Here is a 26,670-nt window from a genome sequence, read left to right as displayed (position 1 = left end):
GTCGCTTCATAACATTAAGGTTGAACCACTGTAGTCACATGAACTGTTTTAAATGCGTCTTTAGTAGCTTATTTGTTAATTGTCTTGCCGTCGGATGAGCCATCGGATTTTATCAAAAATATCTTAATTTGTGTTGTCTTACGGGTGAGTAATTAATGACAGAATTTTCATTTTTGGGCGAACTAACCCTTTAATAATATCATTGATATGCTAATAAATTAAGAATGCATTTCTGTATTGTTGATTTAAGGGTTTACTGATGGTACTGTGGGTTGGATAAGACATAAATGGTTGGGAAACACTGATGTACGGTGAGTGAGGGGTCTCTGGTCTTCATCAGCTGACAGCTCACTTCTCTTTAAGAGGGATGCTGCTAGCATTCCTTTTCCCTTTGAAGCACTTTATCAAACCAAGTGGTAAGAGATGGTATTATGATTTTGCTTTCATTCAGGAACTCAAAGCATAGGATTTTCTATGTGGAAATCTGAACTCCCACACTCCCACATCCAGTCGAATGATTAGTAGGGAACGGGATCTCGGCCCATGGAGCTTTTTTAATGCTGAAGGCCGCATATGTGTCACATCTGTGTGTTTGTGTAGTTCAGTAGCACAACCCGTCTGAGGGGTTAGTGTATTTAGGACGAGGCTCAGCCTGGATAACGGCATGGGCAGTGGGTTGTTTTTCTTTCAGGCTACCCCCACTCCATCCCCTATCTTCACATCTGGCCAACGTCAGAGTATATAAATAAATAAATACGACTTCTACCTTTGTACTCGTAGGCCTGTCTGGGCACTGAGCCAATCAATACATCCCTCCTACAGTGCTTTGGTTAACAACCCTTTAAGGGAATATGTGGTCTGCTGATTTACTAGCAAAACATGTAAATTAATCTGTGCGAGGAGCTTGACACTGATTTGGCCTGAGGGCGGGCTGTACGATATCTATGTTTAGAGGAAGCACTGATTGTGAAGGTATGTGAGAGGGAGCACACATCTGGAGGAGTTTTTCAGGAATCTGGGAGTAGGGGGAGGGTTAGGGTCTCGATGGAGCTGGTCATCTGGGTCATGGAGCGATTGGTGCATGGTACTCGTATAGGGCTTGTTGAGAGTGGCGAACCCCGATCTGTTAAGAAGCTGAAACAAAACATTTAGTACTATGCCCAATTAAGACTGTTTTTTCCCCCTTCTTTCCGTATGGAAATGTAATTCCTCACTCCATTTGTGCCTGATTAAAATCTGCTACGTTCACTACTGGAAAGTATTGTTCAAAAGTTTGTTTGGAGCCAAAGATCACTCCACACTATTATGAGGGGCTCGCTTTTATCCATATTATTTTCCATCCAAGCTTTCAAAATATCCATGAGCTGAACGGAATGGAGCTGGTTCTCATCGGAGATGGAAACACAATATGTGTGGTCATACTTGGGTCAGAAGATGTGAATGCAGAAAAGGTAAAAATATATATATATAAAGCACTAGGGGTCCGTGGACGTAATGCCAGGGGGTCTTTATAAAATATCTGAATATGAATATTTGTATATTTTGACATTTGACATGTTCCCATAAAAGAGGAAGATAATATACTGACAATATCACTGAATATTGGACAAATCATTGATTGCATTTGGTCATCACAAAGACATTAATGATACCAATGAGCCTATATTATTCTGGGGTCCTTGAGGACATATGGACAATATGACGGGGGTCCATTACTCAAAAGGTTAAGATTCACTGATATAAAGCATCTGGGTCTCATGTAGCATTTAATTCTTATTCTGTATTCTTAAACTATAGCCAAATTACATCCCTGTAATCACAAAAGCAAATATTCAGTTTTTAGAGTTTCTCCTTGCACTGCTTGGAGAAGCTGCCAGAAGTCTAGGGCTTCCCCATAGGAAGTGATGCAGGCAGCTGACTAAATACAGCTCCTTTTTCCTCCAGGGATGTGGAGAATGTTTTCCGTTAGCCAAAAGTAACTTGAAAAGCCGTGGATTTCAAGACCTTCACTTTGGCCAATGTTTCCACAGGTGGTAATGGTTCTGGATGAGTGTTCAAATCCAGTAGATCATAACTTATTTTGGCACTTTTCATAGTTATTAATAACGTTTCGGTGAGGATTTAGTTGTTGTTTTGTGGTCAGAAGCTTGACTTGGTCATGTAGGCTCTAAAACAACTCTGGTTAGAAAAAAGCTCCTTGCTATGGTGTATTTTTGAACAAGCATTGTATACAAAGGACTCATTGATTTAACAAAATGTGATATCCATAAACAAAGCCCTGGCCCACTCCTCTTGCTACATTAAAACTGTGAGCGACGTGGGCCGGTCTTGCCCTTTCTGCAGTCCTCGTTGATCAGATAAGTGCATAAATGAATAGATTCGTGTTAGAATGAGAATGTAGCTTGTATCTGTTCTCTTTCTCTGGGGGTCGGTGGTAAACAGACAAACAAAGACTTCTGTGTGTAGTTGTTGAGATTTGCTTGCCCAGTCAGTAACAAAATTAAGAGGGTAATTTTTGGAGTATTTTACCCCCACTGTTTTGGCTTGTAATTGTTACCAGTAGTGTACAGTCCTGTGTTTTGTCCTCTATAGGGATGGGTCAGTATGGTTTACTAGTGGTTGACAAGTTTTCTGTTTTTTTTTTTTATATTATTTTAGCATGCTGAGCTTTAGCTGTTTGGTAAAACTCTGAAAAGTTGTTAATTCCTTAATTTTATTTCAGTTTAGGTGATAAGGCAACATTTCAAACTTAGTTTTTTAAATTAAGTTTTTGTCATATTTATTCTATTTTATTTTCACTGTATTTCAGTTAATGCAAATAGATAACAACAACACTATCCTACATACCTTAAGGATAGTATGATTTAGCACTTGTTCACACATGCATGTTTTGACATGTATAGCTACAAATTTTTAGATTCATCTTAAGTGAGGCATATCCATCTATTAGGTTTAATTCATCTTGCTAATATAAATTCATTTTGAAATGGCAATTCCAGGATTCATTCAGGAATCCAACCTCTTGGGTGGAGTAGGGAAGCTTCTCTTGAGCTGTAAGCCAATGGCAATAACATGACATGAAGCCTGTGGGACTTTGTTTTGAAGGTCTGGAATTCCGAGCATTCCAACGCACAGTGCAGAAAGGTCCTGGGAGAATTGTGCCATTATCCCACACACGAGCCCTCCCATTCTGTGTAGTAAGACCGAAACACCTCATATTAGTGCCAGGGAGGAGAGAGTACATCAGATAGATGGAAAGCATATATATAAAATTTCTGCACCACTAATGCCATTAGAAGAGTCATATTCTTGCTTACCTTTGAATGTCTCATTTGCAGGTTTCAAAGAAGGTGATCATGATGTGTGATGCCAGTGAAATGTTGGCAGCTGCTCTGGAGCAGATGGATGGCATCATTGCAGGTACCACTAAATTTGCAGTTGTATTATTTGCATTTTTTACATAGTCATCGTCTATGTGATAATGTCTATAAGAAATATACAGAGAAACAAATTATTTGATGGAATTTTAAAGAACAATGCACATAAGGGAATGAATTTGCACGGTATGAGTGTTTCTGCAGATTTGTGAGGGGTGAGAGTATGCCTAGTGAGCTACATTACAAGCTTTTTCCACTATTTCAGCACTGATGAAATCTAATGCTTATTCGGTATGTGACCACAATACTGTCCGTCTCTGGGAACATCAGAGACACATCAGAGAAAAATGAATGTCTTTGCTTGGAGCAAGAGTCTCTTGAAGGTTATGCTTTTCCATTCACTCTATAATTATGGCAGTGGACGTCCCACTGTTTACATCATCTGGCCATAAGCCATCCGAGTTGTGCGGTCACAGTCATCCAACCTGTGTTTTGTTTTATTTTGGGAACTGCTAAATGTGGCTACAGAAAAATAGATTTAAAGGTGAATTTGCCCAAAAATTGCATTTAAAATTAAATAATTTCAGTGATTTACTTGCCCTCATTTTTTTGTTTCAAACAAATATGCAGATTTCCACCTGGTTTTACATGTAATGCTTTTGTACTTGATTGGTTGAATACAGTCATACAGCTCTGTGTGATGAACCTATGAAATTTCAGTCATTAAACACTGATAATCTTCATCCACTATTGTGTTAACACTGACGGTTTGACATCATGACATGCGGTTAGAACCAGTGATGTTACTTTAGAATCTGAAAGAAAAAAAAAAGTGTTAGTAAATAGTGACAGAATTTTCATTGCTGGGTAAAGATTAATTTTTATCATCAACTGAACATAGAGCCCAACAAACTTCACTCATCTCTAAATCCCTTAACTGATCCTCATTCCTGCACTTGCCTCAGGTTCTAAGGCCATGAACTACACCAACGGCCTGTTTGATTGTCAGTCACCAACTTCGCCATTCCTGGGCAGCCTTCGGGTGCTGCATCTTTTGGAAGACCTGAGGGTTGCTTTGGACCTTATGGATCCCCAGGAAAAGGAGAGTCTGCGCAGTCAGGTTTCTGAAACCACTGCTGAGGGTCTGATGGAGTGGCTGCAAGGCCAACTGGTGGGTTTCCCTCAGATTTTGTTAAAATACAAGTTTTAAAATAAAATTTCATATTTTTTTTTTAAGTAAAAAAAAAAAAAAATCATGTACTATATAAGAAACGTCTGCAACTCTATCTCTTAACTACTGTGACCCGACCTGAATATTGAAGACTCTGTATATATTATAGTTAATGTTCTCCCTCATTCCTCCTATCATAACTAATTGAATTAATTTGGACTCATTTATATAACCTGACCCAGAGATAACCTGTGTGGTATAAAGTGCTGATTTGTCAACCTGAAGGTTTCATTGATCTGATCTGTGAGTCTTTTTCTTTGCATCCACATGAGATTGCCTAAAATAAAAAGCTTTAATACTTTTTTTTAAAGAATAAGAGTTGCAATTTTGGCTATAGTTTTATAAACTTTTACCTGTTTGATGTAAAAACTTGCTCTGAAAAGAAGTAGACCAAGTACTTTTTTTTTTAAATTTAATATAAAATGTATTCGTCTGTATGTCTGACGTTTTTCTCCCTTTGCATTTTCCGTCCTTTATTCCAGTCATGAATCATCTGGATTAAGCACATTTCAGCTCCCCAGCCCATTTTTCCATATTCAACCTGAAGCTGCTTGCTTTACAAAATTTCCACTCCTGGGCTTCAAAATCTTGCAATGTGAAAACCTTTCACATGCATCTCATATAGCAGAGTATCATCTGTATGAACCCCACATGACTCACAGATGGCAGCATGTGATTTCTTTCTCAGGTCCCACTGGCATTTGCCTGTATATGGTCATTTCAGTTCATTTCACTGCGTTTTTATTTCAATTCACGGATGCACACCACATTCGAACTACCAGCAAATCTGGTGTGCCTTTTTGGAAGTGCGGCTCCATGTATGTTTTATGTAAAATAAAACTGTCTACCACTCTAAGCATTTATGTTTCCAGACCAATGGCCATGGCTCTGTAGCAGGAGATTTGGTCTACCAGGAGCGACTCTCTCGCTTGGAAAGCGACAAAGAATGTCTAGTGCTCCAGGTGTGTTGTCAAAACCAAGTTGAGAGACTTTATGGGCCGTATGGGATTTTCTTGTCGGATTTAAAGTTATGCACTGCTGCTTTCCTTTTGGCTGTCAGTCTGAATACAGCCATTGTAGTTTCTAAATGTCACACAAACTCAATAAATATGCACTCTTATTCCTCAGGTTAGTGTTCTGACTGACCAGGTGGAAGTTCAAGGAGAAAAGATAAGGGACCTAGACTCGAGCCTTGAGGAACACCGCATGAAACTGAATGCTACAGAAGAGTTATTACAGCAGGTGTGTTGTTTTATAATCTTATGTCCAGTAACAAATTTGCACAGCATTTAAGCCATATTATTGTAGGGGTGGTCAGTATAAAAGAAATACATTTCCCAGAAAACTAATATCTAACTTGTATTGTGTAGGAGCTGCTTAGCAGGAGTGCTTTAGAGACGGAAAAACTGGAACTGCTGACTGAGATATCAAGTCTGAAACTAAAACTAGCCGCTGCAGAAGGGGATTGCAGAGAAAATGAGGTAATGAGCACGCATTTGTACCTCCGCCACTATGAAATTTCATAGGCTACAGAGTCCCATGGGCCTAATAAATTACAGTCTCCAGTAATTAATCAGAACCTTAAAAGTGCTCTCAATGCAGAACAGAATGAACTGTACTGACAACTTCAACATTTAATGAAATTAAACCTGGCTATTATGGTTTGACCACCCTGTGGTTTCCATAGTGCCATTCATTGCTGCCTAAGCCTTCAGCTTCAGGGTGAGAGTGAAACTCTTAAGTGCTAGAGCCATTTCCTGTTATAAAGCTTTTTTGCTCGTTTGAGTCCAGACTACACTGGTCCCATTCAGCTTTCTCACACTTGCATGAGCCCAGAAGGGAGTTTCAGTTTCAGAAACCAGAAATCCATGGTGCACCAAAAGAATGGGCTAGGTTTCCTCCACGTTAGATGAAAATATAGTTAAGTTCTCAGTTTTAGAGTTTTTTTCCTCACATTGTTAGGGTCCTTGTTGTTGTTTTTTTGCCTATCTTTCAAACAAAACTCAAAGTATTTAGCACTGCAAGTCTTTTAGCCTGTCAGTTTGTATGCAAAACTCTTCTTGACTCTTTGACTTATAGAAACATGGTCTGTCTCTTCAGGGTCTTTACCAAGATGTGAAAGACATGCACCTCAAGATGACTTCTATGGAGAACGAGAGACAAGAATATGAGAGAAGCCTTAACTCTACCAAAGTAAGAGTGCCTCATGGTCAGGTGATAATTACACAACATAAGATTACCAGCACTGAAGTGTAACAGCAAGCACTTGTCCATGAATCACTTAACCACAAAGAGAAATCTTTGTGTAGTTCACTCTAACCCTACAGACTACTGGAATGTGTCAAGCTAATGAACTTTATCCTCATGCTCAAAGCAAATTCACATCGCTGGAAAGATTCGTATAAAATCATGTCTCTTTCTCTAGCCTCTTTAGATACTTTAAAATGGCATTTGTTCACACTACATTATAGTTACCTATTGTTTACTTGTTAATGCATTTTTCTGTGCTGCATTTTAAATCAAGTCAATTTGGGTTTGGTATGTACGACGTAGTGAGCCTATATTTAGTTCTTGAATTGAATGTGTTAATTTGGTTTCGATTGGTCAGGAGGAGCTGATATCACTACAGAAGCAGTTGGAGGACAGAGAGCAGGCACTTAGAAGACTTCAGGACCAGGCCATCCCAGAAAGCCCAAATACAGAACAGTCACAAAGCAGAGAAAAAGGTACGGTACGAACATACTGCTATATCAACAACATGCCAGCATTCATGTGTAACTAGAGTGGATTCAAAATTGTAGTATTACAGTATAAGTAATTCACTTTCTTCTGGATACATATATATATTCTGTGCTAAATTAAGATCGATATGAATCCAATCCAATGATCAACATTTTGTTTAGTGTCTCTGTTTGCGATTTTGTATTCATAATCATTATTTTGACCTAAACAGATATTAAAAAAACAGTCTCAGACTTTTGGATCCCACTGTCCAAAGGGAGCCCTGCACAGACACATTTTACAGCTTATAAATCCATTTGCAGCTGAGGTTATGCACTTTAAATGGATTACACAGAAACAAAAACATTTTAGTGTGATAAAGGAGAAACTATGCTGGCACGTCGTAAGAAAAAAACGTGTTGGAATGTATTAAGCATGTAGGTTTGTATTACACGTTTAGACATGCATTTTGATTGATGGTGACCTGATTTTGGCTGCAGGCGGTCCTGCTCTTATAACTGTGCTTTGCTGGATTTGCTTCTATTGTCTGGCAGTATTTATTTTACACTACAAATCATCTTTACTTCCAGCAGGATGGGTATAACAACTGTGCAGTTTCTGGGGTATTTATTTTAGCGGCTCCAGAGACATAATAATGTTGTCAAAGGCTTCAGTCTTGTTCTGAAATATTTAGCACGTTGAATGCTGTAATATGTTATTTGTGGAGTTGTTTTTGTGTGTGTTCAGAAATGGAGGTGCAGAGAATGAGGAGTGCTGTTGAGTCGTTGAAGGCAGCTAATGAAGAAAAGGTATAAACAATATGATGTCCTGCTATTTTGCTGCGACGTTCACATCAACCACCTGCCAGCACACAGATTACTTCATTTCTAATTAAACCATCTCCACGATCTTTCCAATTAAGCAGTCTTTGCATGGATGCATGCATGTAGAAGATAGATATGTTTATATGTAATATTAATAGAATTTTGAAATATTTGATATTAAATTCCATGTTGTTTTAATCTGAATTTTTTTAGGATCTTAAGATAAAAGAGCTGCACCAGTCTCTGATCCATTACAAGAAAGTTCAGGATATGGTGATGTCTGTGCAGGTATCGAAAGGTGAGGTTTCCACAGGTTTCACATTATTTCTTTCTGCTATAATGTAAAACCACTGATCTTCAGTAGGTGAATCTTCTGTTACCATTTACAAGTTGTCATTAAAATTTTAAATGTGTATTTCTTTTGAAATTACCTTTAACCCTTAAATGCATACCTCGGGTCTTTAGTGACCCGGGACGTCATTCACTACCCTCCTCCTCGTTAATTTTTTAAAAGTTAGACATTAACCTTCTTGGTATTCCTCAATCAATTCATTATAAAGAATATAACAAGAAAAAAAATCATAAAATTATAAAGGAATGCCTATTTTTGTATTCATTTTTTGTAAAAATTGCATAGGGTCGCAAACGACCCGAGGTATGTATGAGTGTACGTATATTTTTTCTGCACAACAATAATTTAATCTTAGATGACGGAATAAGTGCAATTCACCTTTATTCCACAAGGTGGCAATGTCTGATACACAATGCTGAAGTGACGACTCATTCAGACAGAAAACGAAATAATAAGAAAAACATGAAATGGCTCAGCAATTTACTACAGAGCAAGTACTGAACGCAATGAAATGTGACTGTAACTGTTTCTGAATGGATCTGGTGAAGCTGTTAGCGATCAAAATATTGATTTTGAAGATGTTGAAAATTATTTAGTTTAGAGAATACGTTTGAGATCGCGAATAGGCTCATATTCGTGACCTCAAACATAAAACTAGCCCATTATTTGCTCAATTTACTGGGAAATGAGCTCTGATGAGGACAGTGATGATGGCATAAAACATCTGCTCAAACTGAGCCTTTTCAAGCTCCAAAAGGTAACAAAATATGATTTATTTTATTCTTTGTAATTGTTACTCTAATATCAGAGGAGTTTTATATTATCACGACAGGTAGAGATCCTTCTGTGTTAGATATAGATCCGGGTCGATAAAGACCCGAATATGTAAGAATGATTGGCGAAACAGTCATGCATTTAAGGGTTAAAGTGTCATTGTACAGGGTTTCTCAGCCATTGTCATGAAACAAACTGCTTGTTGACAGTCTTTAAGTTCATCTATAGCAGTGGATCTCAACCTTGTTGACTTCAATGAACCCCCGTTGTCCACAAAAATATTTAAAACCCCCCCACCCCCTCACAATTCCTATCCTATAAAATATTTTTGCGCTTGGCATAACTACAAAGATGTGTATTCATTAAAAAAAAAACACACCAAAGAGTAAGAAATATCTTGAATTTTAAATAATCTTGAGGCCCCCTGGTTGAGAACCACAGATCTAGAGTGATGTGAAATCGCTCAGTTTGTATCACTCATGTCTACTTTTCCTGGAGTCTTTATGACATTTAGGCAAAAGATTATTTAGATCTCCAGAATATTCCCAGAAAGCTTTTGTCGGCATCTCAATCTAATAGCTTGGCTGATTCATACTGTCTCATGACTTGTGCTGTTTTCCCAGACAAACCCAGCGAAGATGACACAAGAGAGGGGCTGTGTGACACCGAGACAGTCTCCACAGGAGGCACAGAGGAAACTGATGAAGTACGAAGGGTCTTACACACACACACACACACACAAACAGTTATGATCACAGGATGTTCCTCAGACTTCCTTTTAGACCCCCTCCTTTCAGTACTTTCATTGTGATGGTCTGACAGAATAACAATTTAACCATAACCCTTTTTTTGTTGTTTTTTTGGCGGGGAACGTCTGTTGTTTTTGTTTGGGAGCAGCATCCTGTGATTTCAGGTCATTTCACAGCAGTTACTGCTTGCGCTGTTCATTGAAATTTGACTCCTCAGGGAAAATACTTTACTGATATTCTCCTCACTGCTGTTCTCTTGTATTCTCACATGCATCAGTGTTGTTTTCTCTCACACAGCCTCAGCTCATCCCATGTTCAGAGCTGCTCCCTGAAGTGGACCTCACCAGAGTGACCGCACTCGGACCCCAAGCACAGAGACCCACAGACAGGTCTGTTTACTTACTATAGGCATCTTTTATTCAAAGTGTTTTTATATTTGTTGATTCAAACAATTTTGAAAAAAAAAAAAAATATACAGTTTTAGGTAACACTTTATTTTACAGTGTCATTGTTACATATGTTACGTGTATTTACTGTAGTAATAACTAGAAATTATGTGCAATTAACCCTAAACCAAACCCTAACCCTATAGTAAGTACATATAGTTAATTGTCATTACTCAGTACTTAAATGTAATACTGACACCTTAAAATAAAGTGTAACCCAGTTTTATTATCTAAGTTAAATATAAGAATTTTAAAATTAACCAATTATAAAATGTATCATATAAAAGTTATATCTCTAACATGTCATGAGATCTTCAGGGAGAATTAGTGCTTTTATTCAAAAAGTAACAGGATACCATTTTGTACCCTATTCTTATTTTATTTGTATTGCCATTTTTCTTTTTCAGTGTCTCTGCAGTCCAGCAGCCTGAAAGGTCTCCTTTGACCAGCAATAATGAGGTACTGACTTGATCTATATGAGAAATGATATTTTCTGGCGCCACCTGTTGTTTAAAACCCTGTTTTGCACATAAAAGTGTCACTGTCCTCATGGGGCCCCCTACAGCATCTCGGCGTACATGACATTAACAAAGTGCACATCATTGTGAGCCTGGCAAAAACAGATATTTACAATAAATTGGCCACATGGCTGCACTGGATACTTTTTATGAACAGTGCTGATTACTAAGCATCTAATTTGTTTATAATTAGAACAGTCACTTAGGAGGTTTTTAGAGGCAATCGTTTGTCAATGCAAAAAGTGCAACATCTTAACCAAGACCTTCGAACTTTTGTCTCTAACATTTTAGGATGAAGCCAGTAAAAATGGAGGCTCTCCATCCGTCTCCCCCACTCAGCCCAGCTCAGGGGGGAGTGAGAGTTTTGGCTCTAAAAAAACACGTTCCTCTTTTGGACGTGGCTTTTTCAAGATCAGAGGAAACAAGATGACAAGCAGCGCCCCCAGTCTGGGTGAGATATAAAGTTTTACTTGAAGAATTGAAATAACTCGTGAGGTGAAGTATGCACCTTTCTTGGCACTGTTTTTTTGTAAAATGAACCCTATTAATGAATTATTGGCAGTTGAAGGAGAGCGTAAGGGGACGGAGCACTTGGATTTGGCCGGAGCGCAAACACAGAAGCCGAAAGCGTTAGAGACACTCTCACCTGAAGGGAAGAAGAAATCAAAGGGGCTCATGAAGTTACTTGGAAGGTCTTTTTAACGTCTTTGTTAATATGCTTAGTAACAATAAGCTGCACTGAATATTAACATGAAGATATTAACTCTTATGCACATGCTGCATCAGGATGAAGAGAAGCCAGTCCACATCCTCTGACCTGGACGATTCTCCAGAGTCAGAGTTTCGGAGAGGTGGAGTCCGAGCGACAGCGGGACCCAGGCTGGGGTGGTCACGTGATCTGCAGCGAAGCAATAACAAGTACATTTTGTTTAAGAAAGTTATTAGTTTTTTTTTGTTGTTGTTGTTTAGAGGCAGGTATCATGTATTGACGTCTCTCTCAGCAAGCAGGACAGCCCGTTTTCACGCTGGAGTAAAGAGCAGGTGTGCGAGTGGCTGCAGGAACAGGGACTGGGCTTGTATATAAATCAAGCTCAGCAATGGATCAGCTCTGGACAGACCTTACTGAAGGCGTCTCAGCATGATTTGGAAAAGGTCTCCTGACATTTTTAAATTTGCACATACAGTGCTTCACCTTTTTTGTCAATATTTATTTATATGTAACTTTTTAGGTAATGTGTTGGCTGTGTGTTGTATGATATTTGTCTCTGTGCTTCAGGAACTGGCCATCAGACATCCTCTACACCGAAAGAAACTGCAACTGGCTCTTCAGTCGCTGAGCTCAGAGGAGGAAGATGCCATGGGTAAACTGGACTACAACTGGGTTACTCGTAAGTTACAACAGTCAGTCATGTGTTTTAACTGAAAAGATTAAGCCAGATGTCTGAGTGCAGTTAATTACAAATGTTATTTTGGACTGATGGATCTTGTATTAGTGAAGCGCCAATTAACATTTTATTACAGACTGTGAGTGCTAATATTATTATTGTAATTTCAAAGGATGGCTGGATGACATCGGCCTGCCTCAGTATAAATCTCAGTTTGATGAGGGCAGAGTGGATGGGCGCATGCTTCACTATATGACTGTGGTAGGTGTCAGGAAAAAAAGGATGTGTGTGTGTTTGGAAACATTTTTTAGAAATATTTTTGTTTTAGAAAAATATTCTATGCTCACCAAGGCTACATTTATTTGATAAAAAGAAAATACAGTAATACTGTGAAATAAGTTTTCTTTTTTAGTATTTTATATATTACATTTACTTTATATTTTTTTATTTATTTTATTGCTATGACAAAAGCTGATTTTTTTTTTTTTTTTTTTTTTTTTAGCAGCCATTACTCCAGTTTTCAGTGTACAGAAGAGGATTAGGGCCAAGCAATAATAAAAAAATAAAACCATCTCGAGATTAAAGTTGTTAAATTTCGAGAAAAAACTCGTTAAATTTCGAGAAAAAAGTCGAGATAAAATGTTGAGAATAAACTCATTAAAATATGAGAAACTCGTTAAATTTCGAGAAAAAAGTCGAGATAAAATGTTGAGAATAAACTCATTAATTAACGAATTTATTATCGTAATTTAATGAGTTTATTCTTGTAATTTACTGACTTTATTCTCGTAATTTAATGAGTTTATTCTCGTAATTTAGTTTATTCTCGTAATTTAATGACTTTATTCTCGTAATTTAATGACTTTCTCTCAACATTTTATCTCGACTTTTTTCTAGAAATTTAATGAGTTTATTCTCGTAATTTAATGACTTTATTCTCGTAATTTAATGACTTTCTCTCAACATTTTATCTCGACTTTTTTCTCGAAATTTAATGAGTTTATTCTCGTAATTTAATGACTTTATTCTCAACATTTTATCTCGACTTTTTTCTCGTAATTTAGCGAGTTTTTTCTCGTAATTTAACTAGTTTATTCTCAACATTTTATTTCGACTTTTTTCTCAATTTAACAAGTTTTTTCTCGTAATTTAACTAGTTTATTCTCAAAATTTTATTTCGACTTTTTTCTCAATTTAACAAGTTTTTTCTCGTTATTTAACAACTTTAATCTCGAGATGGTTTTATTTTTTATTATTGCTTGGCCCTAATCCTCTTCCGTATCAGTGTCAGATGATCAGAAGAAATCATTCTAATATGTTGATTTGGTGCTTGAGAAACATTTCTTCTTTTTCTTATTCTTAATGTTGAAAAGTTTTCACTGTTTAATATTCTTGTGGAAACCACAATTCTAAGGTTACCAACGTGTCTTTGGTTAGGATGACCTACTGGGTCTGAAAGTGGGCAGTGTGCTTCACCATCTCAGTATTAAGAGGGCCATCCAGGTGCTACGCATAAACCGCTATGACCCCAACTGTCTCCGTCGCAGACCGACAGAGGTAACACACCCTGACATCATGTTGCCATGCACACTTGGTTCCATTCACTTAGAATATGACTTAAACTTTTGCTCTATATTTCCTTTTGACTAGAATAATGCCACTCCAGCAGAAATCTGTCAGTGGACCAATCACAGAGTGATGGAGTGGCTTCGTTCAGTGGATCTGGCAGAGTACGCACCCAACCTGAGAGGAAGTGGAGTCCATGGGGGCCTAATGGTACATACAGTGAGGAAGTAAACAAGCAGGAAGTTTCTTTTTAACTTATTTTTTTTTTATACTTACATTTCTCAGGTTTTAGAGCCTCGCTTCAATGTTGAGACAATGGCTCTGCTTCTGAACATCCCACCAAATAAGACACTGTTGAGACGTCACCTTGCAACCCACTTCCATCTTCTGATTGGCTCAGAGGCACAAAGGCTGAAACAGGAGCATCTCGAAAACCCAGATTACGCTGTACTCACGGCCACAGCCAAAGTTAAGGCAAGTAACCATAAGCGAGGTTGCCACTGAACATCTCTTATATATGGAATACAACATTAAATATAGACGTTTTACCTGTCCTTTCCCATCCTTCTTTTAGCCAAGACGTCTGTCGTTTGGAGGTTTCGGGACATTGAGGCGGAAGCGACAGGAGGAGACAGAGGAGTATGTTTGCCCCATGGACGTGCAGATGCCTCAGAACAGCAGTTTCCATAAAGGCCCCTGCATATTTGAGGACAGCTTGGATCAGCTAGAGCAGGTATAGGCAATTCCACTGACCAGGATGCAATGCAGATAAAACTGCAAATCATAGCCCAAGTCTTTACGATCTAATCTGGTCATAGTTGGACGTTGTTGCTATTCTTTAAATGACATTGTGCATCTCTGTGCAGATGGAGGATTCTGAGGGCACAGTGCAACAGATTGGCGCCTTCTCGGAGGGAATCAACAACCTGACTGTAAGACAATCACTTTAATATTCCAGCTGTGGTCTTTCTTGTCTTGCTTCAGTTCCTAACACTCATGTCTTATGTTCTCTAGAGTATGCTAAAAGAAGATGAATTCTTCAAGGAAGCATCCTCCCATTCACCTGAAACCAGCACCAATGATGAAGACTAAGAATGTTTGAACATGACAATCATCACTTAAGTCTGTAGCTGTGAAATTTCCCAACAAGTTGAAACCCCCCAGCAAGACACTGTGATTTTGCAACGAAAGCAATAAGTTCCACTCGCATTGGAACTCAAAAGAATTACACCATAAATGCAGTAGTATATCAAGTCAATGGAATGTTATTTATTCATCTAGGATCTGCAGTATATAACATAACTCAGACAGTATTTATAAGTGTTTCACCAAGCTAAAACCAAAGACTACATATAAAATCAGCTGTTTGTTCTTAAAGATTTGTCTTTTATACTCTAGGCTATTATGTGACCATTTGCTGCATGTTTTCATCATTTTCCTATTTGGTTACATCAATTTATTGGGAGGGAAAAGTTGTTTATTTTGCCTGCAAACTCTTGATATTGTTATGCTATAACCATATCAGTGAATACCATGTACTATGTACTGTTTTATGCATGTGTGGGTTTGTGTGTGCGTGTGAAGAAATTCAATTAAAACTTTTTTTCAAATCCAGTTTCTTGTTTGTTAGATGTTGCAAGTTAGTCTTTTCACTCAAATGGAAGAATATTATCTATGAATCTATGCATTTGCTCACCATCCTGACATTCACACAGATTATTTGCCAGAAATTAAACAATGCAAGTTCCTAAACCTGGAAAAAAAATCTGAGAGAATCTTAAAAAAAAAAAAAAACCACAAAAAAACACACTCGTCAGTCTTGGTTCAAATCCCTCGGTCTCTAAAAGTTCCATGTGAAAGGCAGAAAACTTACACTAAGTTTCAGGCAAGTTTCAAGTGTTTTTCATGTTATCATATGTGGGGTAGAACGGAAAAATGTGAAACTGTTAACAGTAATACCTGTCTAAGAGCCAGGATGTAGGAGAGACATCCATCAATCCATTCAGGGTCACGGCAATGCAGACCTGAAAAAAATTTGTTAATATGTTTACAATAGCATCGCCGTTTCTGGCTTTTCAATTAATTTTATGCAGAATATAAATTTATTCCATGTACATGTAGATTAAATTATTAGGAGATTAATCTTCTTTAGCCTATGTCTAAAACCTTATTAACTAGTTAGAGCACTTTTCCTAACCCTGTTCCTAGAAGCACACCAACAGTAAACATTTTGGATGTCTCCCTTATCTGACCCATTCATTTAAGGTTTTGGAGCAGGAGTGTCCAAACTCGGTCCTGGAGGGCCGCTGTTCCTGCAGAATTTATCTCCAGCTTGCCTCAAACTTTCTAGTGTGTCTAATAAGATCTTGATTAGCTGTTTTGGAGTCTCTTCTAAAGAGCGGATGAGTTGAATCAGGTGTGTTTGATTAGGAAGAGGAAGAGCATAACAAAGCTATTGTTAAAACTCCATCAAACACATTCTCCTGCTCCATAGAGTCAGTGGCTCAGTGGATAAAGCATTTTGTTGTAACCATGGAGTTCTGAGTTCAAATCTCACCATTGTATATATTATAGTCTTTTATTATAACCAACATAGTGTCCCACAGACTAAACACATATTCTGTGTTGATAAAGCTGTGATAGAGGCATGGGTTCAAATCCATCTATTGTTTACATTAAATTATTGTCAATATAACCAAAAAAGTGGCTAAAACACCAGACTTCAGAGCAAAAGCCACAGTGATGCAAGTGGCTAAACACACGTTTTCCGCTGATGAAGCTATGATAGAGGCATGGGTTCAAACCCCACTGCTCTTTACATTAAATTATTGTCAATGTAACCAAAAAAGTGGCTAAAACACCAGCCTTCAGCGTGAAAGTTACAGTGGCGCAAGTGGCTAAACACACGTTCTCCGCTGATGAAGCTACGATAGAGGCGTGGATTCAGACCCCACTGCTGTTTACATTAAATTATTTTCATGGTAACTAACAAAGTGTCACAAACGCCAGCTTTCAGCGTGAAAGTCACAGTGGCGCAAGTGGCTAAACACATGTTCTCTGCTGATGAAGCTACTATAGAGGCATGGGTTCAAATCCCTCTATTGTTTTCATTACATTATTGTCAATATAACCAAAAAAGTGGCTAAAACACCAGCCTTCAGAGCAAAAGTCACAGTGGCGCAAGTGGCTAAACACACGTTCTCCGTTGATGAAGCTACGATAGAGGCATAGGTTCAAACCCCTCTTTTGTTTACATTAAATTATTGTCATGATAACTAACAAAGTGTCACAAACGCCAGCTTTCAGCGTGAAAGTCACAGTGGCGCAAGTGGCTAAACACATGTTCTCCGCTGATGAAGCTACGATAGAGGCGTGGGTTCAAATCCCTCTCCTGTTTACATTAAATAATTTTCATGGTAATTAACAAAGTGTCACAAACACCAGCCTTCAAACCAAAAGCCACAGTGGCACAAGTGGCTAAACACATGTTCTCCGCTGATGAAGCTACGATAGAGGCATGGGTTCAAATCCCTCTACTATTTACATTAAATTATTGTCAATATAACCAAAAAAGTGGCTATAACGCCAGCTTTCAGTGTGAAAGCCACAGTGGCACAAGTGGCTAAACACACGTTCTCCACTGATGAAGCTATGATAGAGGCGTGGGTTCAAACCCCACTACTGTTTACATTAAATTATTGTCAATATAACCAAAAAAGTGGCTACAACGCCAGCTTTCAGCATGAAAGCCACAGTGGCACAAGTGGCTAAACACACGTTCTCCACTGATGAAGCTACAATACAGGCGTGGGTTCAAACCCCTCTTTCATTTACATTAAATTATTGTCATGATAACTAACAAAGTGTCACAAACGCCAGCTTTCAGCGTGAAAGTCACAGTGGCACAAGTGGCTAAACACACGTTCTCCGCTGATGAAGCTACGATAGAGGCATGGGTTCAAACCCCACTACTGTTTACATTAAATTATTGTCATGATAACTAACAAAGTGTCACAAATGCCAGCTTTCAGCGGAAAAGTCACAGTGGCACAAGTGGCTAAAAACATGTTCTCCATTGATGAAGCTACGATAGAGGCATGGGCTCAAACCCCTCTCTTGTTTACATTAAATTATTGTCATGATAACTAACAAAGTGTCACAAACGCCAGCTTTCAGCGTGAAAGTCACAGTGGCGCAAGTGGCTAAACACATGTTCTCCGCTGATGAAGCTACGATAGAGGTGTGGGTTCAAATCCATCTATTGTTTACATTAAATTATTGTCATGATTACTAACAAAGTGGCTAAAACAACAGTCTTCAGAGCCAAAGCCACAGTGGCACAAGTGGCTAAACACACGTTCTCCGCTGATGAAGCTACTATAGAGGCATGGGTTCAAATCCCTCTATTGTTTACATTACATTATTGTCAATATAACCAAAAAAGTGGCTAAAACACCAGCCTTCAGAGCGAAAGTCACAGTGGCACAAGTGGCTAAACACATGTTCTCCGCTGATGAAGCTACGATAGAGGCATGGGTTCAAACCCCACTACTGTTTACATTAAATTATTGTCATGATAACTAACAAAGTGTAACAAATGCCAGCTTTCAGCGGGAAAGTCACAGTGGCACAAGTGGCTAAACACATGTTCTCCATTGATGAAGCTACGATAGAGGCATGGGCTCAAACCCCTCTCTTGTTTACATTAAATTATTGTCAATATAACCAAAAAAGTGGCTAAAACACCAGTCTCCAGAGCAAAAGCCACAGTGGCGCAAGTGGCTAAACACACGTTCTCCATTGATGAACCTACGATAGAGGCGTGGGTTCAAATCCCTCTATTGTTTACATTACATTATTGTCAATATAACCAAAAAAGTGGCTAAAACACCAACCTTCAGCGGGAAAGTCACAGTGGCGCAAGTGGCTAAACACACGTTCTCCGCTGATGAAGCTACGATAGAGGCATGGATTCAAATCCCTCTACTGTTTACATTAAATTATTGTCAATGTAACCAAAAAAGTGGCTAAAACACCAGCCTTCAGAGCAAAAGCCACAGTGGTGCAAGTGGCTAAACACACGTTCTCCACTGATGAAGCTACAATAGAGGCGTGGGTTCAAACCCCTCTTTTGTTTACATTAAATTATTGTCATGATAACTAACAAAGTGTCACAAACGCCAGCTTTCAGCATGAAAGTCACAGTGGCACAAGTGGCTAAACACACGTTCTCCGCTGATGAAGCTACTATAGAGGCATGGGTTCAAATCCCTCTATTGTTTACATTACATTATTGTCAATATAACCAAAAAAGTGGCTAAAACACCAGCCTTCAGAGCGAAAGTCACAGTGGCACAAGTGGCTAAACACATGTTCTCCGCTGATGAAGCTACGATAGAGGCATGGGTTCAAACCCCTCTTTTGTTTATATTAAATTATTGTCATGATTACTAACAAAGTGGCTAAAACACCAGTCTTCAGAGCGAAAGTCACAGTGGCACAAGTGGCTAAACACACGTTCTCCGCTGATGAAGCTACGATAGAGGCATGGGTTCAAACCCCACTACTGTTTACATTAAATTATTGTCATAATAACTAACAAAGTGTCACAAACGCCAGCTTTCAGCGGGAAAAGTCACAGTGGCACAGGTGGCTAAACACACATTCTCCGCTGATGAAGCTACAATAGAGGCGTGGGTTCAAACCCCACTACTATTTACATTAAATTATTGTCAAAATAACCAAAAAAGTGGCTAAAACACCAGCCTTCAGAACAAAAGCCACAGTGGCACAAGTGGCTAAACACACGTTCTCCGCTGATGAAGCTATGATAGAGGCGTGGGTTCAAACCCCACTACTATTTACATTAAATTATTGTCAAAATAACCAAAAAAGTCGCTAAAACACCAGCTTTCAGTGCAAAAGCCACAGTGGCACAAGTGGCTAAACACACGTTCTCTGCTGATGAAGCTATGATAGAGGCATGGGTTCAAATCCCACTACTATTTACATTAAATTATTGTCATGATAACTAACAAAGTGTCACAAACGCCGGTTTTCAGTGTGAAAGCCACAGTGGCGCAAGTGGCTAAACACATGTTCTCCGCTGATGAAGCTACGATAGAGGCATGGGTTCAAATCCCTCTACTGTTTACATTAAATTATTGTCAATGTAACCAAAAAAGTGGCTAAAACACCAGCCTTCAGAGCAAAAGCCACAGTGGCACAAGTGGCTAAACACACGTTCTCCAATGATGAAGCTACGATAGAGGCGTGGGTTCAAACCCCACTACTATTTACATTAAATTATTGTCATGATTACTAACAAAGTGGCTAAAACACCAGCCTTCAGAGCAAAAGCCACAGTGGCACAAGTGGCTAAACACACGTTCTCCGCTGATGAAGCTACGATAGAGGCATGGGTTCAAACCCCACTACTGTTTACATTAAATTATTGTCATGATAACTAACAAAGTGTCACAAATGCCACCTTTCAGCGGGAAAGTCACAGTGGCACAAGTGGCTAAACACATGTTCTCCATTGATGAAGCTACGATAGAGGCATGGGCTCAAACCCCTCTCTTGTTTACATTAAATTATTGTCAATATAACCAAAAAAGTGGCTAAAACACCAGCCTTCAGTGTGAAAGCCACAGTGGCGCAAGTGCCTAAACACATGTTCTCCGCTGATGAAGCTACGATAGAGGCATGGGTTCAAATCCCTCTACTGTTTGCATTAAATTATTGTCAATGTAACCAAAAAAGTGGCTAAAACACCAGCCTTCAGAGCAAAAGCCACAGTGGCACAAGTGGCTAAACACACGTTCTCCACTGATGAAGCTACGATGGAGGCGTGGGTTCAAATCCCTCTATTGTTTACATTACATTATTGTCAATATAACCAAAAAAGTGGCTACAACGCCAGCTTTCAGTGTGAAAGCCACAGTGGCACAAGTGGCTAAACACACGTTCTCCACTGATGAAGCTACGATAGAGGCGTGGGTTCAAACCCCTCTTTTGTTTACATTAAATTATTGTCATGATTACTAACAAAGTGGCTAAAACAACAGTCTTCAGAGCGAAAGTCACAGTGGCACAAGTGGCTAAACACACGTTCTCCGCTGATGAAGCTACGATAGAAGCGTGGGTTCAAACCCCTCTTTTGTTTACATTAAATTATTGTCATGATTACTAACAAAGTGGCTAAAACACCAGCCTTCAGAGCGAAAGTCACAGTGGCACAAGTGGCTAAACACACGTTCTCCGCTGATGAAGCTACGATAGAGGCATGGGTTCAAACCCCACTACTGTTTACATTAAATTATTGTCATGATAACTAACAAAGTGTCACAAATGCCAACTTTCAGCGGGAAAATCACAGTGGCACAAGTGGCTAAACACATGTTCTCCATTGATGAAGCTACGATAGAGGCATGGGCTCAAACCCCTCTCTTGTTTACATTAAATTATTGTCAATATAACCAAAAAAGTGGCTAAAACACCAGTCTCCAGAGCAAAAGCCACAGTGGCGCAAGTGGCTAAACACACGTTCTCCATTGATGAACCTACGATAGAGGCGTGGGTTCAAATCCCTCTATTGTTTACATTACATTATTGTCAATATAACCAAAAAAGTGGCTAAAACACCAACCTTCAGTGTGAAAGCAAAGTGGCGCAAGTGGCTAAACACACGTTCTCCACTGATGAAGCTACGATAGAGGCATGGGTTCAAACCCCACTACTGTTTACATTAAATTATTGTCATGATAACTAACAAAGTGGCTAAAACACCAGCCTTCAGAGCGAAAGTCACAGTGGTGCAAGTGGCTAAACACACGTTCTCCGCTGATGAAGCTACGATAGAGGCATGGGTTCAAACCCCACTACTGTTTACATTAAATTATTGTCATGATAACTAACAAAGTGTCACAAATGCCAACTTTCAGCGGGAAAGTCACAGTGGCACAAGTGGCTAAACACATGTTCTCCATTGATGAAGCTACGATAGAGGCATGGGCTCAAACCCCTCTCTTGTTTACATTAAATTATTGTCAATATAACCAAAAAAGTGGCTAAAACACCAGTCTCCAGAGCAAAAGCCACAGTGGCGCAAGTGGCTAAACACACGTTCTCCATTGATGAACCTACGATAGAGGCGTGGGTTCAAATCCCTCTATTGTTTACATTACATTATTGTCAATATAACCAAAAAAGTGGCTAAAACACCAACCTTCAGTGTGAAAGCAAAGTGGCGCAAGTGGCTAAACACACGTTCTCCGCTGATGAAGCTACGATAGAGGCATGGGTTCAAATCCCTCTACTGTTTACATTAAATTATTGTCAATGTAACCAAAAAAGTGGCTAAAACACCAGCCTTCAGAGCAAAAGCCACAGTGGTGCAAGTGGCTAAACACACATTCTCCACTGATGAAGCTACAATAGAGGCGTGGGTTCAAACCCCTCTTTTGTTTACATTAAATTATTGTCATGATAACTAACAAAGTGTCACAAACGCCAGCTTTCAGCATGAAAGTCACAGTGGCACAAGTGGCTAAACACACGTTCTCCGCTGATGAAGCTACTATAGAGGCATGGGTTCAAATCCCTCTATTGTTTACATTACATTATTGTCAATATAACCAAAAAAGTGGCTAAAACACCAGCCTTCAGTGTGAAAGCCACAGTGGCGCAAGTGGCTAAACACACGTTCTCCGCTGATGAAGCTACTATAGAGGCATGGGTTCAAATCCCTCTATTGTTTACATTACATTATTGTCGATATAACCAAAAAAGTGGCTAAAACACCAGCTTTCAGAGCGAAAGTCACAGTGGCACAAGTGGCTAAACACACGTTCTCCGCTGATGAAGCTACGATAGAGGCATGGGTTCAAACCCCTCTTTTGTTTACATTAAATTATTGTCATGATAACTAACAAAGTGTCACAAACGCCAGCTTTCAGCATGAAAGTCACAGTGGCACAAGTGGCTAAACGCACGTTCTCCGCTGATGAAGCTACTATAGAGGCGTGGGTTCAAATCCCTCTATTGTTTACATTACATTATTGTCAATATAACCAAAAAAGTGGCTAAAACACCAGCCTTCAGAGCGAAAGTCACAGTGGCACAAGTGGCTAAACACACGTTCTCCGCTGATGAAGTTACTATAGAGGCATGGGTTCAAATCCCTCTATTGTTTACATTACATTATTGTCAATATAACCAAAAAAGTGGCTAAAACACCAGCCTTCAGAGCGAAAGTCACAGTGGCACAAGTGGCTAAACACATGTTCTCCGCTGATGAAGCTACAATAGAGACGTGGGTTCAAATCCCTCTACTGTTTACATTAAATTATTGTCAATATAACCAACAAAGTGGCTAAAACACCAGTCTCCAGAGCAAAAGCCACAGTGGCACAAGTGGCTAAACACACGTTCTCCGCTGATGAAGCTACGATAGAGGCGTGGGTTCAAACCCCTCTATTGTTTACATTAAATTATTGTCATGATAACTAAAAAAGTGGCTAAAACACCAGCCTTCAGTGTGAAAGCCACAGTGGCGCAAGTGGCTAAACACACGTTCTCCGCTGATGAAGCTACGATGGAGGCGTGGGTTCAAATCCCTCTATTGTTTACATTACATTATTGTCAATATAACCAAAAAAGTGGCTAAAACACCAGCCTTCAGTGTGAAAGCCACAGTGGCGCAAGTGGCTAAACACACGTTCTCCGCTGATGAAGCTACGATAGAGGCGTGGGGCTCAAACCCCTCTACTGTTTACATTAAATTATTGTCAATATAACCAACAAAGTGGCTAAAACACCAGTCTCCAGAGCAAAAGCCACAGTGGCACAAGTGGCTAAACACACGTTCTCCGCTGATGAAGCTACGATGGAGGCGTGGGTTCAAATCCCTCTACTGTTTACATTAAATTATTGTCAATATAACCAACAAAGTGGCTAAAACACCAGTCTCCAGAGCAAAAGCCACAGTGGCACAAGTGGCTAAACACACGTTCTCCGCTGATGAAGCTACGATAGAGGCGTGGGTTCAAACCCCTCTATTGTTTACATTAAATTATTGTCATGATAACTAAAAAAGTGGCTAAAACACCAGCCTTCAGTGTGAAAGCCACAGTGGCGCAAGTGGCTAAACACACGTTCTCCGCTGATGAAGCTACGATGGAGGCGTGGGTTCAAATCCCTCTATTGTTTACATTACATTATTGTCAATATAACCAAAAAAGTGGCTAAAACACCAGCCTTCAGTGTGAAAGCCACAGTGGCGCAAGTGGCTAAACACACGTTCTCCGCTGATGAAGCTACGATAGAGGCGTGGGGCTCAAACCCCTCTACTGTTTACATTAAATTATTGTCAATATAACCAACAAAGTGGCTAAAACACCAGTCTCCAGAGCAAAAGCCACAGTGGCACAAGTGGCTAAACACACGTTCTCCGCTGATGAAGCTACGATGGAGGCGTGGGTTCAAATCCCTCTACTGTTTACATTAAATTATTGTCAATATAACCAACAAAGTGGCTAAAACACCAGTCTCCAGAGCAAAAGCCACAGTGGCACAAGTGGCTAAACACACGTTCTCCGCTGATGAAGCTACGATAGAGGCGTGGGTTCAAACCCCTCTATTGTTTACATTAAATTATTGTCATGATAACTAAAAAAGTGGCTAAAACACCAGCCTTCAGTGTGAAAGCCACAGTGGCGCAAGTGGCTAAACACACGTTCTCCGCTGATGGAGGCGTGGGTTCAAATCCCTCTATTGTTTACATTACATTATTGTCAATATAACCAAAAAAGTGGCTAAAACACCAACCTTCAGTGTGAAAGCCACAGTGGCGCAAGTGCCTAAACACACGTTCTCCGCTGATGAAGCTACGATGGAGGCTTGGGTTCAAATCCCTCTATTGTTTACATTACATTATTGTCAATATAACCAAAAAAGTGGCTAAAACACCAGCCTTCAGTGTGAAAGCCACAGTGGCGCAAGTGGCTAAACACACGTTCTCTGCTGATGAAGCTGCGATAGAGGCATGGGTTCAAACCCCTATATTGTTTACATTAAATTATTGTCATGATAACTAACAAAATGTCACAAACGCCAGCTTTCAGGGGGTAAGTCACAGTGGCACAAGTGGCTAAACACACGTTCTCCATTGATGAAGCTATGATAGAGGCATGGGCTCAAACCCCTCTATTGTTTACATTAAATTATTGTCAATATAACCAAAAAAATGGCTAAAACACCAACCTTCAGAGCAAAAGCCACAGTGGCGCAAGTGGCTAAACACACGTTCTCCGCTGATGAAGCTACGATAGAGGCGTGGGTTCAAACCCCTCTATTGTTTACATTAAATTATTGTCAATATAACCAACAAAGTGGCTAAAACACCAGTCTCCAGAGCAAAAGCCACAGTGGCACAAGTGGCTAAACACACGTTCTCCGCTGATGAAGCTACGACAGAGGCGTGGGTTCAAACCCCTCTATTGTTTACATTAAATTATTGTCATGATAACTAAAAAAGTGGCTAAAACACCAGCCTTCAGTGTGAAAGCCACAGTGGCGCAAGTGGCTAAACACACGTTCTCCGCTGATGAAGCTACGATGGAGGCGTGGGTTCAAATCCCTCTATTGTTTACATTATATTATTGTCAATATAACCAAAAAAGTGGCTAAAACACCAGTCTCCAGAGCAAAAGCCACAGTGGCACAAGTGGCTAAACACACGTTCTCCGCTGATGAAGCTACGACAGAGGCGTGGGTTCAAACCCCTCTATTGTTTACATTAAATTATTGTCATGATAACTAAAAAAGTGGCTAAAACACCAGCCTTCAGTGTGAAAGCCACAGTGGCGCAAGTGGCTAAACACACGTTCTCCGCTGATGAAGCTACGATGGAGGCGTGGGTTCAAATCCCTCTATTGTTTACATTATATTATTGTCAATATAACCAAAAAAGTGGCTAAAACACCAGCCTTCAGTGTGAAAGCCACAGTGGCGCAAGTGGCTAAACACACGTTCTCCGCTGATGAAGCTACGATGGAGGCGTGGGTTCAAATCCCTCTATTGTTTACATTACATTATTGTCAATATAACCAAAAAAGTGGCTAAAACACCAGCCTTCAGTGTGAAAGCCACAGTGGCGCAAGTGGCTAAACACACGTTCTCCGCTGATGAAGCTACGATGGAGGCGTGGGTTCAAATCCCTCTATTGTTTACATTACATTATTGTCAATATAACCAAAAAAGTGGCTAAAACACCAGCCTTCAGTGTGAAAGCCACAGTGGCACAAGTGGCTAAACACACGTTCTCCATTGATGAAGCTACGATAGAGGCATGGGCTCAAACCCCTCTATTGTTTACATTAAATTATTGTCAATATAACCAAAAAAATGGCTAAAACACCAACCTTCAGAGCAAAAGCCACAGTGGCGCAAGTGGCTAAACACACGTTCTCCGCTGATGAAGCTACGATAGAGGCATGGGTTCAAATCCCTCTACTGTTTACATTAAATTATTGTCAATATAACCAACAAAGTGGCTAAAACACCAGTCTTCAGAGTGAATGTTTTTCATCATTTAAAACAAAGCTCTCAATAAAACCCCTTCAAAAACACCTAACAACTTCGCAGACTCAGTGGCTCAACAGACAAAGCATTGTGTTTTAATCTTGGAGACTTGAGTTCAAATCCCACTATTGCGTACGTTAAA

At 39.5% G+C, this 26,670-nt stretch overlaps 1 protein-coding gene and 2 long non-coding RNA genes across 8 annotated transcripts in view; 1 reads left to right on the top strand and 2 right to left on the bottom strand.

Moving 5' to 3' along the window:
* The window catches only part of ppfibp1a (PPFIA binding protein 1a), a 17,465-nt gene extending 1,908 nt beyond the window's left edge, over positions 1 to 15,557 (top strand). The window contains exons 2-25 of the mRNA XM_048157385.1: positions 3,339 to 3,420; positions 4,343 to 4,548; positions 5,481 to 5,570; positions 5,737 to 5,850; positions 5,979 to 6,089; positions 6,709 to 6,801; positions 7,217 to 7,334; positions 8,077 to 8,138; positions 8,367 to 8,451; positions 9,903 to 9,985; positions 10,326 to 10,417; positions 10,882 to 10,933; positions 11,284 to 11,443; positions 11,555 to 11,684; positions 11,779 to 11,910; positions 11,994 to 12,144; positions 12,269 to 12,380; positions 12,550 to 12,638; positions 13,815 to 13,934; positions 14,028 to 14,153; positions 14,229 to 14,417; positions 14,518 to 14,676; positions 14,810 to 14,875; positions 14,958 to 15,557. Of these exons, the coding sequence (XP_048013342.1) occupies positions 3,357 to 3,420; positions 4,343 to 4,548; positions 5,481 to 5,570; positions 5,737 to 5,850; positions 5,979 to 6,089; positions 6,709 to 6,801; positions 7,217 to 7,334; positions 8,077 to 8,138; positions 8,367 to 8,451; positions 9,903 to 9,985; positions 10,326 to 10,417; positions 10,882 to 10,933; positions 11,284 to 11,443; positions 11,555 to 11,684; positions 11,779 to 11,910; positions 11,994 to 12,144; positions 12,269 to 12,380; positions 12,550 to 12,638; positions 13,815 to 13,934; positions 14,028 to 14,153; positions 14,229 to 14,417; positions 14,518 to 14,676; positions 14,810 to 14,875; positions 14,958 to 15,035 (2,682 nt within the window). The 5' untranslated portion in view covers positions 3,339 to 3,356 and the 3' untranslated portion in view covers positions 15,036 to 15,557. The remainder of the gene's footprint in view (positions 1 to 3,338; positions 3,421 to 4,342; positions 4,549 to 5,480; positions 5,571 to 5,736; positions 5,851 to 5,978; positions 6,090 to 6,708; positions 6,802 to 7,216; positions 7,335 to 8,076; positions 8,139 to 8,366; positions 8,452 to 9,902; positions 9,986 to 10,325; positions 10,418 to 10,881; positions 10,934 to 11,283; positions 11,444 to 11,554; positions 11,685 to 11,778; positions 11,911 to 11,993; positions 12,145 to 12,268; positions 12,381 to 12,549; positions 12,639 to 13,814; positions 13,935 to 14,027; positions 14,154 to 14,228; positions 14,418 to 14,517; positions 14,677 to 14,809; positions 14,876 to 14,957) is intronic.
* LOC125246443 lies at positions 2,995 to 4,175 on the bottom strand. Its single transcript, XR_007179872.1, has 3 exons — positions 4,043 to 4,175; positions 3,318 to 3,485; positions 2,995 to 3,190 (listed from the first exon to the last, which is right to left on the bottom strand). It is a non-coding gene; the product is annotated as an uncharacterized LOC125246443 (long non-coding RNA).
* The window catches only part of LOC125246440, a 26,116-nt gene continuing 14,763 nt past the window's right edge, over positions 15,318 to 26,670 (bottom strand). For all 6 annotated transcript variants that reach the window (XR_007179863.1, XR_007179864.1, XR_007179868.1 and 3 more), the window contains one exon: positions 15,318 to 15,967. This is a non-coding gene — a long non-coding RNA (uncharacterized LOC125246440). The remainder of the gene's footprint in view (positions 15,968 to 26,670) is intronic.

Source organism: Megalobrama amblycephala, linkage group LG14, assembly GCF_018812025.1.
Source record: "Megalobrama amblycephala isolate DHTTF-2021 linkage group LG14, ASM1881202v1, whole genome shotgun sequence".
NCBI lineage: Eukaryota > Metazoa > Chordata > Actinopteri > Cypriniformes > Xenocyprididae > Megalobrama > Megalobrama amblycephala.
The sequence above is the reverse complement of the archived record's forward strand: the minus strand, read 5'-3'. Positions and strand labels throughout refer to the sequence as shown.